The 15209-nt window shown below is 45.2% G+C and overlaps 1 protein-coding gene across 3 annotated transcripts in view; it reads left to right on the top strand.

The window, feature by feature from the left end:
• XRRA1 (X-ray radiation resistance associated 1) overlaps positions 1 to 15209 on the top strand; it is a 61351-nt gene that overhangs the window by 8772 nt on the left and 37370 nt on the right. For all 3 annotated transcript variants that reach the window (XM_045182074.3, XM_045182073.3, XM_053925844.1), the window contains 5 exons: positions 1103 to 1284; positions 4475 to 4546; positions 5515 to 5587; positions 7769 to 7866; positions 13958 to 14091. In XM_045182074.3, the coding sequence (XP_045038009.2) occupies positions 1103 to 1284; positions 4475 to 4546; positions 5515 to 5587; positions 7769 to 7866; positions 13958 to 14091 (559 nt within the window). The remainder of the gene's footprint in view (positions 1 to 1102; positions 1285 to 4474; positions 4547 to 5514; positions 5588 to 7768; positions 7867 to 13957; positions 14092 to 15209) is intronic.

Below are 15209 nucleotides of genomic sequence, written 5' to 3'. Positions count from 1 at the left end.
TACTGGTGCTCTTCCCTCTGCTCAGGCTGCCTGGTGTTTTTGTCTCCACCTAATCAACTTTCAACTTTCAACTTAGATCTAGCTCATCCCTTAGGCTGGTAGCTCCCCGCTGTGGGCTTCCACAGCACCCTTTATAGTTTTGAGCTCCTTTGAGTCAGGACCTCCATCTTACTCATCTCCGGAGCCCCAGCTCCCAGAACAAAGTAGTTGCTCAGGAAAAGCCTGAATGGATGATTGTGGGCGGAGGCTGTAGCTCAGGGTTCGCTCAGCAGCACTCACAGTGTGGTAAGCTTACTGTAAGCCTTGAGAATACAGACACGAATGAATGGAAGTCTGTGCTCTGTGGAGCTGCCACTCTAGAGGGCAAGAAAGACAGTAAAAAGTGAGTGAGTAAAATAATTACAGGTTGCAATAAATGCCTTGCAATTAAAAAAAAATTGCTGATGGAGAAAACATTCTAGAATGTTGTCATGATTTTTTAAGTGAGTTTACCAGTAAATCTCATGTTCTTTTTGTTTACATACATTTTCTAGTTCTTTCTGTAGTAAACTTGAGTTACTGGGTTTTTTAGAAAGTGACAATGTCCTATCATTTTCTTATCCTGAGCCTTTGAAGCAGTCTTTCCCCTATAATGGTGGGATCCTGGGTAAGGTCTGAGAAGATGGAGCTGGTTGAGCTGGCATCATACGCTGAACTTTACCCAAGAGGTGACAAATGGGATAGCAACTGGCTGGCAGAGGAAAGAATGATCAGCTCTGCTGAGGGGAGTCAGTAGAGGTCTTCTTACACAATAGGAAATACTTGATCTGGGTCTTAAAGAACAATTAGAGTTTAGAGGGGAAATGTGGAGGAAAGAAATTGGCAAGTCATTTCACCTCTTTGAGTCTCAGACTTTTCATCTGTGTAATGGGGCAGTACCATATCTTCACTGGACGTGGGGCCAATTAATTGAGATAGTTATGTAGACATTTCCTGCCCTCCCACCCCCAAGCCCCTGTCACCAGCAGCAGCACAGTGTCTGCTGCATAGGAGATAGTGAGAAGCCATTTTCTGGTTTGGCTTTGAAAGAGTTTGCTCCTCACTGTTCTGATCATCTCAACAGGCCGAGGACATTGGTTAGTGGCTCGGAAATGTAACCTCAAAAAGAAGTCCAAGCGTACGGTGGAGGCACCGGCTGAAGGTCAGGAAAGCCAGAAGATTTCTTTTGAGGTCGGAGCAAAGAAAAGATCTCGATGGAAAAACCAAGTGGACATTCCTGGACACGTGCTGGACTTGAATTTTCTGGTGAGAGTAAATGCATCTTGGAATGGCTGGCAATATCAGCTGATGGCTGTCCTGGTTGCTCCACTCTGGTACAACCACCCCAACCCACCCCAAACTATTAGAGTGGCAAATTGAGTACAGCTAGATGATGAAGGGACCCACAGCTTTCTTCATGTGTGAAGCTTTCTTCACATCCCCCTGTGAGATAGATACTATCATCCCTATTATGTTGTTGCACTTGTGCTGATGGAAAACTGGGGCCCCAAGTGTTCCTTGGCTTTGGCCAAGGTAAATTATGACTAGTAATTAGAACTCTGGTCTTCTCAGGATTAGTACTACTCTGAATTAGAACTCTGGCCTACTAACTCCCAAGCCTGTGCCTTTACATTATATCAGGTAAAAATTCTTAATTGAGTTGGGAAGGCAAATGAGTAAATCAGGGAGAATGGTAAATTGAAAATCCATTCCAGCACCTGTAGGGTGTAGAGATTCCTGCTCCACTCTGGGGAGACCTCTCTAGGAGCAGGGAGGATTCAAAAGCTCTACATGCCTCAACCTTTGTCCTTGGGGTGTAGTGTCTGGCTGAAGGCCGGGAGAGCTGAGCAGATATTACCCAGTGCCAGGGCCAGGCTTTAGAGAGAGAACTGGTATGGCTGTGTTGGAGACCAGCCAGGTAATTTTACATCTGCTCCGTGCAATGCCTCAGTGGCTATGCAAAGGAAGACACGTTTTATAAGCCCATTTAATGTGCAGTCCAGTTCTCATAGCTCCCTACGAAGAACTCTCTGGCAGCCTACTTCGTTCCCAGGCTCTCTTGGGGTTCCCCAGAGATGGGTTTCTGCACAGATCAGATGTTGAAAGAGGGCTTTGGGGAGACAGCTGGTTGTGTCTTACAAGTGGTGAAGTGTAAGCTTTTCGTGGAGTCCTGTGGAATTTCTTCCATGATTTTGTTCAGTCCTCCTTGGGGTTGAGGAGGACTGAACAGCAGTGCTGAGGAGGGGCAGAAACACTTCCTACTGCAGCCTTCCTTTCCCCTGTGTTTCCAGCAACACGCACAGTCCCGCAATGAGATGGCTTGTTATCCGTTGGCTACTTTGGACAGTAGAAGCAACAAGGATGTTTTTCAGATAATGGGATACCTGCCCAGCTATGAGATAGTTCCACTTGAATGTTTCACTGGCACCTCACATCGACTTACTACACCAGTACCCTTACTCCAAGTCCCCAAACATACCTCTTTTCTAGGGTTTACTCTACTGTTTCTATGATGGCACCATGATCTACCCAGTCACAGTAAGCTGGGGCTATGCTTGACATTTGCCTCTCCCTCACTGCCCCCATCCCCACCATGGCCAAGCCCTGACACTTTTACTTAATAGTTGTCAAATCTGTATTCTTCTCCTCATCTCTCCTGGCACTACCTTAGTCAGGGCCACCATCATCTTTTATTGGACTAATTAAATCAGTGACTTTCTAACTAGTTTAAACCAACTAGGAGCTTTTATTTCATGTAAAAAGAATCCAGAGGCATTGTTATTCCACAGTAGGTTAATTAACTGGCTAAATGACATCTCCCTAGATCCAGGCCCCTCTACCTTCCCGCTCTTATAGCCTGAGCATGTTAACTTGCCCGCTTGGGCTCATTGCCTTCCGGATGCCAAGATGGCTGCATTGGCCTGGCCCTGGTCATCGCATGTAAAGGATAACATGTAGAGGTTTAAAAAGAGGGATTGCCTTTCACTTTCTTAGGTCTATTTTTAAAAGTAAGAAAAGCTTCCCGCAACTGGCCTCTCACCCCCAGCAGCCAGTATTTTATTGGTCAGACTGAGATCACATGTCCCAACAGTCATTGGGTAGGGGAATGTGACCTCTGTGATTGGATGAGACGAGTCAGGCTGTATACCTTGGAGCTGGAGCTTAAGAACTTGACCACTCAGAGGAATGTGAATAACATTGGGGTTCTTTAACAAGGAATAAGTAGAGAAGTAGCTCTAGGGAAGGTCATTAACAATGTCTGGTAGATTGGTCTCTCCCCTTCCACTCTTCTCTATTTATCAGACATGGCAATCAGCCCCCTGCCAAAAAACCTCTGACAGCTTTCCATTGACCGGGGGATAAAATCCATACCCTTCTCAGAGCCAACATGGACCCAAATGATCTAATGACAGCCTCTCTTGCCTCACCCTGTTTTTCTTCCTTTCAAAAGCACCTTGCTTTTTCCTGCCTCGATAGCTTTCACAGCCCCCACCACCCACTTCCATGGGAGCAATTCCTACTTAGCTCTTAGGTCTCAGTTGAAAAATTATTTCTTCAAGTAAGTATTTTCTCACGTCCAGACTAAGATTAGGACTTCCTGTATTGTCTCCCTTAGCATCTTGAATTTCCCATTTAAAATATTTATTGCATTATAAAAACTTGGTTGCTACTTGGCTTCCATGCATTTGTAAGTTGTATGAAGACATGGAATATTTCTGTTTTTTCTTCATTATCTCCCCAATGCCTAGTTCCATGTCTAAACATAAAGACACCATAATAAATGATTAACAGGACAAAAAGTAATGATCTGTTACACAGAAATAGCAGCTCCAAAGCCGAAACTTTCTTCCAACATTTCAGTTATGAGGGGCAACGTATGGTAGTCAAAAGAGCACAGAGTTTAGTGGTTACAGATTTGGATTCAAATCGTAGATCTTTTGCTTACTAGCTATAGGACATCAGGCAAGGCATTTTAGCCTTATTTTTCCCATTTTAAAAGGGAGATGATAATAGTTAGGGTAAGAAGAAAGTTTGTTGATATATTTAGCATAACACATGGCCCAATGTAGTGCTTAGTAAATATTTGGTGAATGAGTGGATGAATGAATGAATGAATGAACAAATTATAACAAATGTATAAGATTGGTAAAGCCCCAGAAATACAGATTTTTAAAGAGCCAGATAGAGGAAGTGGGGTCCAAAAAGGCAGAGAAGGAACAGAGAGGAAGGAATCCTCCTAAGAACACTGGAAAGCCAATGTTACTCTCCCCATCTTACAGATGGGAAGCTGAGAGGAGGAAGAGCTGAGATGGTAGCCTGGTTCTGAACAACTTCAAATCCCATGCTCTTCCCAGTGTACCAGGCTGCCTTCCTCAACAGGGAGTCCTTTGTTGTCTTGGCCAACTATATAAACTTTGTTGGGCCTTGAGAGTTGATTCTGTGCACTGTATTCCAGCTGAAGCACCATTGTGTGAGGAAGCCATCGGACCTGTGCACGATTAACGTGAGCGGCCTGAAGTTCTCCAAGGTAAGGCCAGCCAGCAGAAATGTAATCCGGGTGAGCCAGACCTGAGGTGGCTCCTGGCTCTCTGTCCACTGGACCTTCAGAGTCCCTGGAGAATGGGAATCTGGTCACAAGGGAGGGGGTGGGTCAGACAAGGACTCGGGTGGAAACAACATTAAGATACAATCTTTTGCTCTAAATTTGGTATTGTCATTGTCCCATGTGAGGTGAATTAAAGGAAATAGCCTTGTGGAAGTAGGTTTGAATTGGCTGTAGAAATTTGTTGGCATGTGTGTGACAGAGTTCCTATCAAAAGAACGTGCAGGAGAAATTTCTGTCAGGTTTTAGTGCCAGGAGTTAATGTTTCTCCCAAGATGCTGGTTTGTTCTTACCTTACAGATCCTGTGACTCATGTAATAAGTCATGCTCCTTTCTTTGCATTTACTGATAGGCACCTCAGAGCCAAATGTGTGGCCTCCCATTAGCCAACGTATTTGGGTATGCCATAATACAGGATATTATGGCGTATATTTTTGGCTTGTAGGCCTTCCATGGCATAGGAAGAGAGATTGCTTGTGGAATACCATATAGCAATTAAAGTGAATGAACTAGAGCTACATGTATCAACACAAGTAAATCTCAAAGACAGTTTTGAGTAAGAAAGGCAGAATATCTACAGCATGCTGCATTTAATATCGTTTTTAAAACATGTCAATAATACTCTACGTGGTTATGGGCATATATATGTAATATGAGTACGGGGATGGGAATCACCAATTCAGTGTCACTGTCATCTGCGGGAAAGAGATTGGAGAATGTGATTGCGATGGATATGAGGGGAGTCCTCTGAAATGTTTTATTTCTTTAAAGAAACTTGAAGCAAGGACAGCAAAATATTCAGATTTATATCAAAGCTGGATAGTGTTACATGCATCTTCAGAGTGTCATTCACTATGCTTTTCTGAATATTCTTTCAAAATGCCTTCACACAGGCTAAGGAAAAGGACTTCAAGCATTTTGACTCTGTGATTTACATCAATGCCTCAGAAAACCTGCTGCCTCTAGGTGAGCTTTTTCTTCCTGAAAGCTGTCTTCTGCCTCTTGGCCAGCACAGCCAGTCACTCATGTTAGAACCTGCCTGTCAGCCCATCCGTGACTGGCCACGCATCTCTTTTTGGAGTGCAGTAAGCTGGGCGCTGGAGAGCACACAGGCCTGGATTCTAACCCACAGTGAGCACCACCTACTTAGAACATTTCTCTGTGAGCTGCTGCGTCCTCTATCTGTAAATGGAGATAATCCCCTTGCTTTCTTCCTCCCCAAGGTAAGATGCCTGGTAGACTCAGAAGAGATGGGTATATACAGATGTAAAAACTCCTATTGGAGCATAAAGCCTTCTTGTTTATTCAGCAAACCCACAGCGACCCCTGCTGGGTGACAGGACTATGTGAATACTTGGCTTTTAGAAATGAATGCATCCAGGTCCTGTTCTGATGAGTCATAGATTGGTGGGAGAGATGGGCTCAGACTGGAGCAGAATACAGGGAGGGCAATGATAGAGGGAATCACAAAATTTGATGTGAGTATATAACAGGACATCAACCCGGGCCAGAGTGGCAGGAGAAACTTCTGAGGAGAGGAGCATCTCTGCTCCTCTAAAAAATCAAGAGGAGAGACTCAGGAATTAGAAGATAAGGAGGCATTTCAGGTTGACAGAGTAGAGAAACTTCGTATGTTTGCAAGGGATGCAGGTAGCAGAGAATGGAGACTATAAAGCTTCATAGGGACTAGATTATCAAGGACCCTGAATGACTTGGACTTAATCCTGCAGGCAAAGGGAGCTTCGAACATCTTTTAAATAGAGAGACTGCCCATTCCCGTCAGGGCACGAGCCTGAGTTGTGCGCCACGTCCTCAGTTGAGGGCGTGCGAGAGGCAACCAATCGATGTATCTCTCACACCAATGTTTCTCTCCCTTTCTTTCTCCCTCCCTTCCCCTCTCTCTAAAAATAAATAAATAAAATATTTTTTAAAAATAAATAGACTCAGTGGTGGCTCTGAGGAGGATGGACTTACAAGACCACCATAACACCAGGTTCACTTCGAAGGCTCTAAGTAATTCCACACAGTATGCCAGCCACACAGCATCTGCAGTTCCCCTTCCATTTGAGGACCGAAGTCCTCATAGCATTCCGTGTAGCCATCCATGTCACCATCCGTGAGCCAGTCTCTCTGGCCTCCAGCCCAGGTCCAGGACTAGGAGACTGGACTCCTGGGCGGATGCAGGAGCCGCTCTGGCTTAGCAATGTCACTCCCCACAGGAACAAGCAGCCATTGCGACACTCCATAGACATTGCTCATAGAGTTCCTGCAAAGGACATGTCCGGTTATAGGAGTCACCAGGGAAGCTCAAAGTTACGGTGCCCCCTTCAGATGTTTATTGTCCGTTTACACTTTCCCCTAGTCCAGATGTGATTTTTACCACAGCAATCCTGCCTAGTAACAGTTATCATACCATTTGCTTCAGGTTACCAGGGAACAGGGCTAGAAAGTTAACCCAAGGTCCAGTTGTCACGCAGACGGGGAAAAGTGTTTTTACCTTTTATCCAGATAGCCTAAAAGCTATCAATAGGTGAACGGTTAAATAAACTAGGGTATGTCTACAATGTAGAACATAATTTAGACATTACCCCGCTCTGGATGTTTTGACGTGGAACAATTCTTAGGGAAAAAGGCAAGTCGTGTTACAATGGGAGTGGCACGCTTCCATTTCTGTGAAGGGAAGTGTGTTTCGGTGTACACATGAGAAAAAGTCTGGAGATGCATGAAACTTTCCAGAGTTATCTCTGGGTATTGAGATGGAAGGGAATTATTGTTTTTCTGTGTGTTTCGTCTTGCTTTGTTTTGCTATTTGGGGTGACACGTTCAACTTTTTATTTTATATTTCATCATAATGTTTTAAATGGACTTTGGAGTTAGACAGACTTAGGTCCAATTTTGGGCCCTTCACTTACCAGAAATTCTGTGTTAGCGAATCACTCAGCCTAGCCGAGCCTGGGATTCCTCAGCGGTAGAAGGAAAGTGGTGCTCTCTAGTTGCCAGGATTGTTAGAGATTTAGATGTCTTGTATGTAAAGCATCTTACCCAGTGCCTGGCCCGACCCAGTGGGAACCCAGTAAATGGCCACTGTTAATATCTTTCTCTTAAGTCTTTCACGAGCTGAAGATTCTCTTTCTCCTCCCCCTATAGAAGTATTTCACACATTTCCAGCCTTAAAGGAACTGGACCTCGCATTTAATGGCATCAAAACAGTCTACGTGAAAAATGGAGACTTTAAGTTCTTGGAAGTAAGTTGGAGGTAGGGAGTTTTCGGTGCCCACCTGTTTCCCTGTAAAGAATGGGTGTAGAGGTCTCTCTCTACTGCTTATAACTGCTGGAAAAGGCTTCTCAAGGCCTTTACCGCCAGGCCCTTGCTTCAGGGCAGTCCTCTGGGAGGGTGGGAGGGCTGGGGGTAGCGATGGGAGTATGGGTTTGCTGGCGGCGGCGGTGGCAGCAGCAGTGGCAAGTAGCTGAGAATATATTATTCCTGTGGCCATGGCGCATGTTAGGGTGGTCCGTGACGTGGGCGGTGAAAGAATTCCCAAAGAGAAGAAAGTGCAGAGAGCGAAGTTTTATTTATTTCTACCTTCCCAAGGGAAGGAAGGGGTAGGTATGGAGAAACGCACCAGCCCCGAGGGGTGGGGGCTTTGAGCTTTTCCTCGGTGAGTGGGGCGGTTGTAGAGCAGGATGTTTCAGTGGGTCTTGTACAGGCTGCAGCTTGTCTCGATGTTATCTTTGGGCTCAGGGTCCGATGCTTGCGGTCTGGCATGTCCTGTTCCTGGCATGTCCTGTTTCATAAGTTCCCGGAGCCTCTGTGCCTTCAGGGCACTTCCAGTAATTTTCTAGTCCTCAGGATAAAGGCTTGTAAAACAATTAGGGTCAGTCATGCTTTGTGGGGTCCAGCTAGCCCTGGCAAAGAGGGCCTGAAAGAGGGGCCTTTGTCCTATTAGTGCATGGTCCTGGAAAAAATTGCCAAAGTTCATATCCAAAGGGTCTATGCAGAAAAGTGAATTTAAACAGAGTATTAAAGGAAGGAGAGCTTGAGGGGAGATCTGGATCAAGTGGGAGTTAAGTGCTAGGTACAGCAGATTGGACTGCCTGAACTAGAGGCATTATGGACTGATGCCAGGGACCCACCCTGGTCTGAGTGAGCCAGGCCGGTTGCATCAGGCTTGGGTAAAGCCGGCTATCGGCCTAGTCTGTAGGCCCAGGGATGAGTGTGAAATGAAACAGGACTCCTGTGACTTCCACGGCAGACTCTTGACATTTGAACATCTGCATCTGCTCTCTAAACCCCAGATTCGAAAATATAGAAAAATCAGTTTGCATCTTGCCTTTCTTCTAAATTAAATTTTCTATAGTCATGCATTTTCTACACAGCTCTTGTACTTCCGGTTATCCATCTCTTCAACTTACACGAAAACTTTAGTACCACTGTTCACAAAGAAACAGCTTTTGTCACTCCCCGAGAGTCATTGTATACTTGCAGAGTAGAGGACAACAGAGCTGGAGCCAGGTGTGGGTCTGGGCGCTGGGCCAGGCTCCCTTGCTGAGCAATCTCTTCCCACATTGGCCTTATAGCAGAAGCATCTTCAAGTCAAACCTTGGGGTTGACCCCAAAGAGTTGGCAATTTAAATTATTTAATCTGCAAACATCAGTAGTCAGCCATTCCTCACAAAAGCCCCACTTAATCTGGTCTTGGCAGAGAGAGAGAGACCTTACACAGAGTTAATTTTTAAAAAACTTGATGTCTTTTATATGCCAAAGTTTTAAGAAGTTTTAACTGCTTGCTTGGGCCCTCGCCAGGGGGCTCAGTTGTAGTTTTGTCCCATACACCAAAATGTTGCAGGTTCAATTCCCAGTCAGGACACATACCTAGGCTGTGGGTTCAGTCTCTGGTCAGGGTGCATATGAGAAGACAAACAATTGATGTTTCTGTCTTACATCGATGTTCCTCTCTCCCTCTCTCTCTCCCCGCTCTCTCTCCCCACCCTGTTTCCCCTCTCTCCCTTCCTTCCTCTATCAAATAAAATATATTCTCGGGTGAACATTGAAAAGAAAAAAAAGTTTTAACTGCTTGGGAAGGCAATCCTCCTATAATGGATTATGTATCCTTGTATTTTTAAAAAATGTTTTTACATACTCACTCGAGAACATGCTTAGAGAGGGGGAGGGAGGGAAGGAGGGAGAGAAACATCAATGTGAGAGAGAAACATCGATTGGTTGCCTCTTGCACATGCCCCAACCAGGGACCCCACCCACGACCTAGGCATGTGCCCGGACCAGAAATCGAATCCACAGCCTTTTGGTCTATGAGGTGATGCTCCAACCAACTGAGCCACTCTGGCCAGGGCTATCCTTGCATTTTTAAAGCATGCTCTACTGAGTGTAATGGACCTTCTCTCTGTGTTTTCAAGTTATATTGAGGATAATAAGGATTTCTATGATTTGAAACAGGAGTGGTCCTCAGGCTTGTCCAGGCAGCATAACTCCTAAAAGTCCAATAAAACAGAGACAGTACATTTATAACAACTGATGCAATTTTGTGCTATGTTAAAAACATTTTATACTAGATTTTGGTATAGATAGTGGGAAATGGGTTCCATATGTTCTAGAGATACAGGGAGTCATTACCCTGACCTACCGGCCTGGGAGCTTTTTATGACCTTCCATTTATTCATTATTTTACTTTTTAAAAAGTAGTTATTGAGCTCCTTCATGTCATGCATGGTGCCAGGTTATCTTGTCTTCCTTGCACCTGCTATTTCAAACCCCTATTTCAAGTGCCAGTGGGCTGTGGGGAGGGGACCTGGCTGTAGGCTCTGATGCCACAGCTGACGAGATTGGATCGACAGGTTGATCATGATTGACTTCTTAGATGTCCTACTTCATCTTTTGATAGCTTCTGATGAATAGTATTTACCCAGCAGACCCAGCCTTACCCAAGGGAATTTATTTACATAATAGAGTAGACCAGCCCTGGCCCATGTGGCTCAGATGGTCAGAGCATCGTCCCATAAACAAAAGGTTGTGGGTTTGATTCCCAGTCAGAGCACATGCCAAGATTACAGATTCTATCCTCGACCCTCCATCCCTGATCCTGGGTCAGGTCACATGCGGGAGGCAACCAATCAGTGCTTCTCTTTTGCATCAAAGTTTCTCTCTCTCTCCTCTCTCCCTTCTTCTCTCTCTAAAAGCAATGAAAAAAAAAGCTCTTGGGTGAGAATAAAAACAGAGACAGGGAGAGAGAGAGAGAGGAGAGACCAAAGTCATAACGTAGAATATAAATAAGACCAAACCTCTTGGCCAATCTTTTGTTTTCATCTCTCTGTGATTTGCAAGGGCTCTCTAAGAAAAGGAATAAACCTGTCAAATGTCCTGAATTTGCAGCTCACAGTAATGAATATTTTGATTTGTGATAAAATTTTGATGTGACTCAGCAGATGCAGTAGCCAGGTTAGGAACCTTCTGCCCTTGTTTGCCAGAAAGGCTGCCATCCAGAGCAGAATTCTTTAGGAATCAATTTAGATAAACTTAATTTTGCCATGATTTGATTCTCTGCAACCAGGTCTGAACAAGGGTCAGCTGGAGCCCTGCCCTCAGACTCAGGAGAACTTGTTTCTAGTCTTGGTCCTACCACTGCTTGGGCGTACCTCCTTGGCCAAATAACTCGTTCTCTCTGGGACTTAAGTTTCCCCTCTGTAAATTCTGGGCCAGCTGTGAAATTCCGTGATCTGTGATTCTAAGACTATTCATTTCTTTGGGCTGCTCTTAATTCTATGGAAAGCAAATTTGGACCCAACATTAAATAGCTAAAGCAGCTAGAGTAGGGGTCAGCAAACTTTTTCCATAGGAGGCCAGACCGCGAATATTTTAGGCTCTGTGGTCCATATGGTCACACCTAGTCCTCTCCGCTGTGGTAGGAGGCAAGCAGCCATAGACGATACATAAACAAAGGAGCACGGCTGTGTTCCACTGAAACTTTACGATGTGGAAACTTTAATTTCACATAATTTTCATACAGTATTATTCTTCTTTTGATTTTTTCCAACCATTTAAAAATACAAAAATTATTCTTAGCTCACAGGTCAAACAAAATAGGCAGCAGGTTGGATTTGGCTCACAGACCTTTGCCAACTCCTGAGCTAGGACTGTGGTGAAACAGCTCAGGATGGTCAGCGTGGAGAGTGCGATGCAGTCGAGTGTAATAGATGAGCCTGGAGAGGTGGCAGAAGAGAAACTTGGAGAACCTTGGAAGTCTTGCTAAGGTGTTTGAGTCTTATCCTGTCGACAATAGGGATCTGTTGCAGGGTTTGGAACTGAGGAGTAATAGGGTCAGAACTGTACTGTAGAAGAATTCCCTGTAGCTGCTGTATGAAAAATAGTTGGAGGGAACCGGTGTAAGAGACCTTAAGGACGTAGAATCCATTGTCGCTTGACTATCCACATTTAGCTTTAGCTGCTTAATGTTGGGTCCAAATTTGCTCTCCACGGGGAGAGAATTTTCCCCACCTTCACCTGTCCTTGCCCAAGCCAGCTTTCCAGGTCTTCCTCCTTGAAGGCTTGCTTCTCTCCTTGCCGCTGCCAAGTGGGATCACCCTTTTGTGTGCGCTCTCAAACCTTGAAATTTGCTGCTGGCAGCAGGAACTTGGCGCTCATTAGGTGCTTGGCACCTCTCATAGCCTGTCCAGTCTTATCAAGCTCTCTCTTAGTAATATGGATTCTAATTATAGCCAGACCATTTACAGTTATCAGAACAAGCAAAGCTGCCTCCTGCCTTCTGCCTTCTGGCTTCTATACATACCATTTGCTGCACTGTATGTGTTTTTGCTCTTAACAGTTTGGTGAATACACACTAGTCTCTGAGGATAGCTGCTCTGTGAAGGTTGTCTGGACCCCTGGTAGTGCCGACCATTCCTTCCTTTGTGCCTCCATTGGTCTGTGCTCAGTATCTATCCCAGCAGCACTGCTGCTTGGCAGACACATATGTGTCTCGCTGCCTGACTAGGTGGTGAACTTGCAGAGGGCAGGAACTGGTTCAAAGTAAACCTTCAGTACAGAGGGGCCTCGAAGGAAGGGATGGTAACGACAATGACAGTCAACATCAACTAAGCATGTACTATGTATTGGACTCCATGGCGAAGGCTTTGCCTACGTAATTCCTCATATGAGCCCATTAGTACTTCCACTTTATAGATAAGGAAGCTCAGGTTAGGTAATTTGCCCAAGATCACACAGTTAGCCAGGACTTAAACCCAGGCCTACAGAGCCCATCAATTAATTACTACAGTGGAGTCAGACCAAACCCAGTCTTCCCCTGACGGTGACCTGAAGTCAGTTGTCTGACTTTGTAATATACTTAAGTGGCTGACCAAATACCTTGCTCCTGCACCAGCTGCATAAGATGCTGAAACTGGCCCAATTCAGTGGGCTACTATGGATGTGTGTAGGTGGAAGGGAGCAGACTTGTACATAAGAGCTAAAGTGAACGTTTAGAGAGGCTCAGAAGAGAGTAAACAAAGAGTGTGCCCATATCTTTTACCCCAATTGCCTTTTTCTTTGTAGAGAAAAACTCATTTTCCTGACTGGCTTCTGACCCCAGTCAACTATCCGATAGAAGGTGGTTGATGATGGGGCGACAGGTTGGGTCATTATCCTCACAAGCCAGTTCATTTCAGCTGATTATTTTATGTGCACCTACTTAGTGCCAGGTCCTAAGCTAGGCTACAAGGATACAGAGATACAGTGGCATGGCCCTTGGCCTCAGAGAGTTGATGGTCTAGTCCACCACTGTGTGCCAGGACTCTGCTAGGCATATCCACATACCACCATCCTTATTCCTCAGACATGTATCCAGCTATCGCGGGTAACTGGCTTACTGTGAGAAAGACCCCCAGAGCAGTCTAGAGAAAGCACTCAAAGTCAGAGGAGAGATCCCATCTAGCTGGAGAATTAGGAAAGGTTTTGTAAGGAGGCAGCTTTTGAGCTGGTCTTTGGGGGCTTCGATTGAGACACATGGAGAAAGGCATTCCTGGTTGAATGAACAACTCAAGCGAAGATCTCTAGGCGAGGTGAGGCAAGGAATGGGGAAGAGTCACTTTGGCCAGCACTGAAGGATAAATAAAGGTTTGCAATAGGAGCTTAGGCTGGCAAATAGGTTGGGAACTGACTTTAGTAGACCTTAAATGTTAGTACCGAGAGTCAGGATTCTTTTAGCCTGTAGGTGATTGGCCCAAAAGATAAAAAAGAAAGTAGGTAACTCCCACCTAATATATAAAAATCATTGTCACGCATAGTATTTATGTTCCTCCATCTTTTACAATATCTTTACACCATAGTTCCTGGACCTTTCCTTCAACAGCCTGACTGCAGAGGCCATCTGTGATCTGGGGATTCTGCCACACCTCCGTGTCCTGCTTCTCACGGGCAATGGGCTCACCTCCCTGCCACCGAGTCTGGCTGTCACAGAGCAGTGAGTTCTACTTCCCAGAGTCCATCGCATGTGTTCCCTCGTGAACCTTCGCCTGGGTGTAAGTAGCCAAGGAAGTAGTCCAGAGCAGTTCAGAAGTGCTGCAGAGACAGGCTGTGAGCGCTCCAAGCGGGAGAATGCCATCTGCCGAAGCTCCCAGTAATGGCAACCGTGGGAGCAGGGCCCTGAAGGACAGGGAGGCTCCAGATGTGTCTCTGCCACTCCTCTGCTGTCAGAAGAGGCAAATTGCTTTACCTGCCTCTGATGGGTGACTAATAAATTGTGGATATTTCTCTAGCCAGACTATTCTTCCTGAACCCTCTAAATAAACTTCACATATTCCCATTCCGCACATTTGCTGAGGCCATGCCTTCTGGCCACAATGTACTGGTTCTTCCTCTCTTAATAATAATAGCACATATGTAGTGCTTACTGTGTGCCAGGCACTGTTCCCAGCACTTACCACATACTAAGTCATGTAATCCTCACAACAACCCTATGAGGTAGCTGCCCTGTTGTTATCCCTGTCTTATGGACAAGGAAATTGAAACACAGCTCGGTTAAATAACTCCCCCAGGGTTACAAATCTCGTGAGTGGCAGAGCCCAGGTTTGAAACAAGCCCATCTGACTCCAGAGATCACCATTACGTTTTCTTCTTATGTAGGTTCTGTATGTATTTCAAGGGCCTCAGACCTCCCTCCCTTCCCTATCAGAAGCCTTCTGCTCATCTTAACTATTTTTAAGTGTACACGTCAATGGCTTCAGTACATTCACATTGTTGGGCGACCATCACCACCATCCCTCTCTAGAACTCTTTTATCTTGCAAAAATTCCATTAACTTTGATGACTAAACCCAGCCCTTCTGAGAAGAATACCAGGTAATTCCCAGGATTCCAAACATACTCCTTTCTGCCCTCAAGGTATAATAACAATCATATCTACTTTCGATAATCAGTATCAGTCACCCAGCCAAAATGGTAAACCTCTCTTTTCTTGCCGATTGATTCAGTGGGACAAGGAACCCACGTGGCCAGTCGCAAACTCAACCTCCAGTTAAGTGGAACTATTCTTGTGTCCTTTGTCAAAGTATTCCTCCTTAGGAAACTAAGACTTCTAACT

This window comes from Desmodus rotundus, chromosome 5 (genome assembly GCF_022682495.2).
Source record: "Desmodus rotundus isolate HL8 chromosome 5, HLdesRot8A.1, whole genome shotgun sequence".
Classification (NCBI taxonomy): Eukaryota; Metazoa; Chordata; class Mammalia; order Chiroptera; family Phyllostomidae; genus Desmodus; species Desmodus rotundus.
This window is presented reverse-complemented; position numbering and strand designations above follow the sequence as displayed.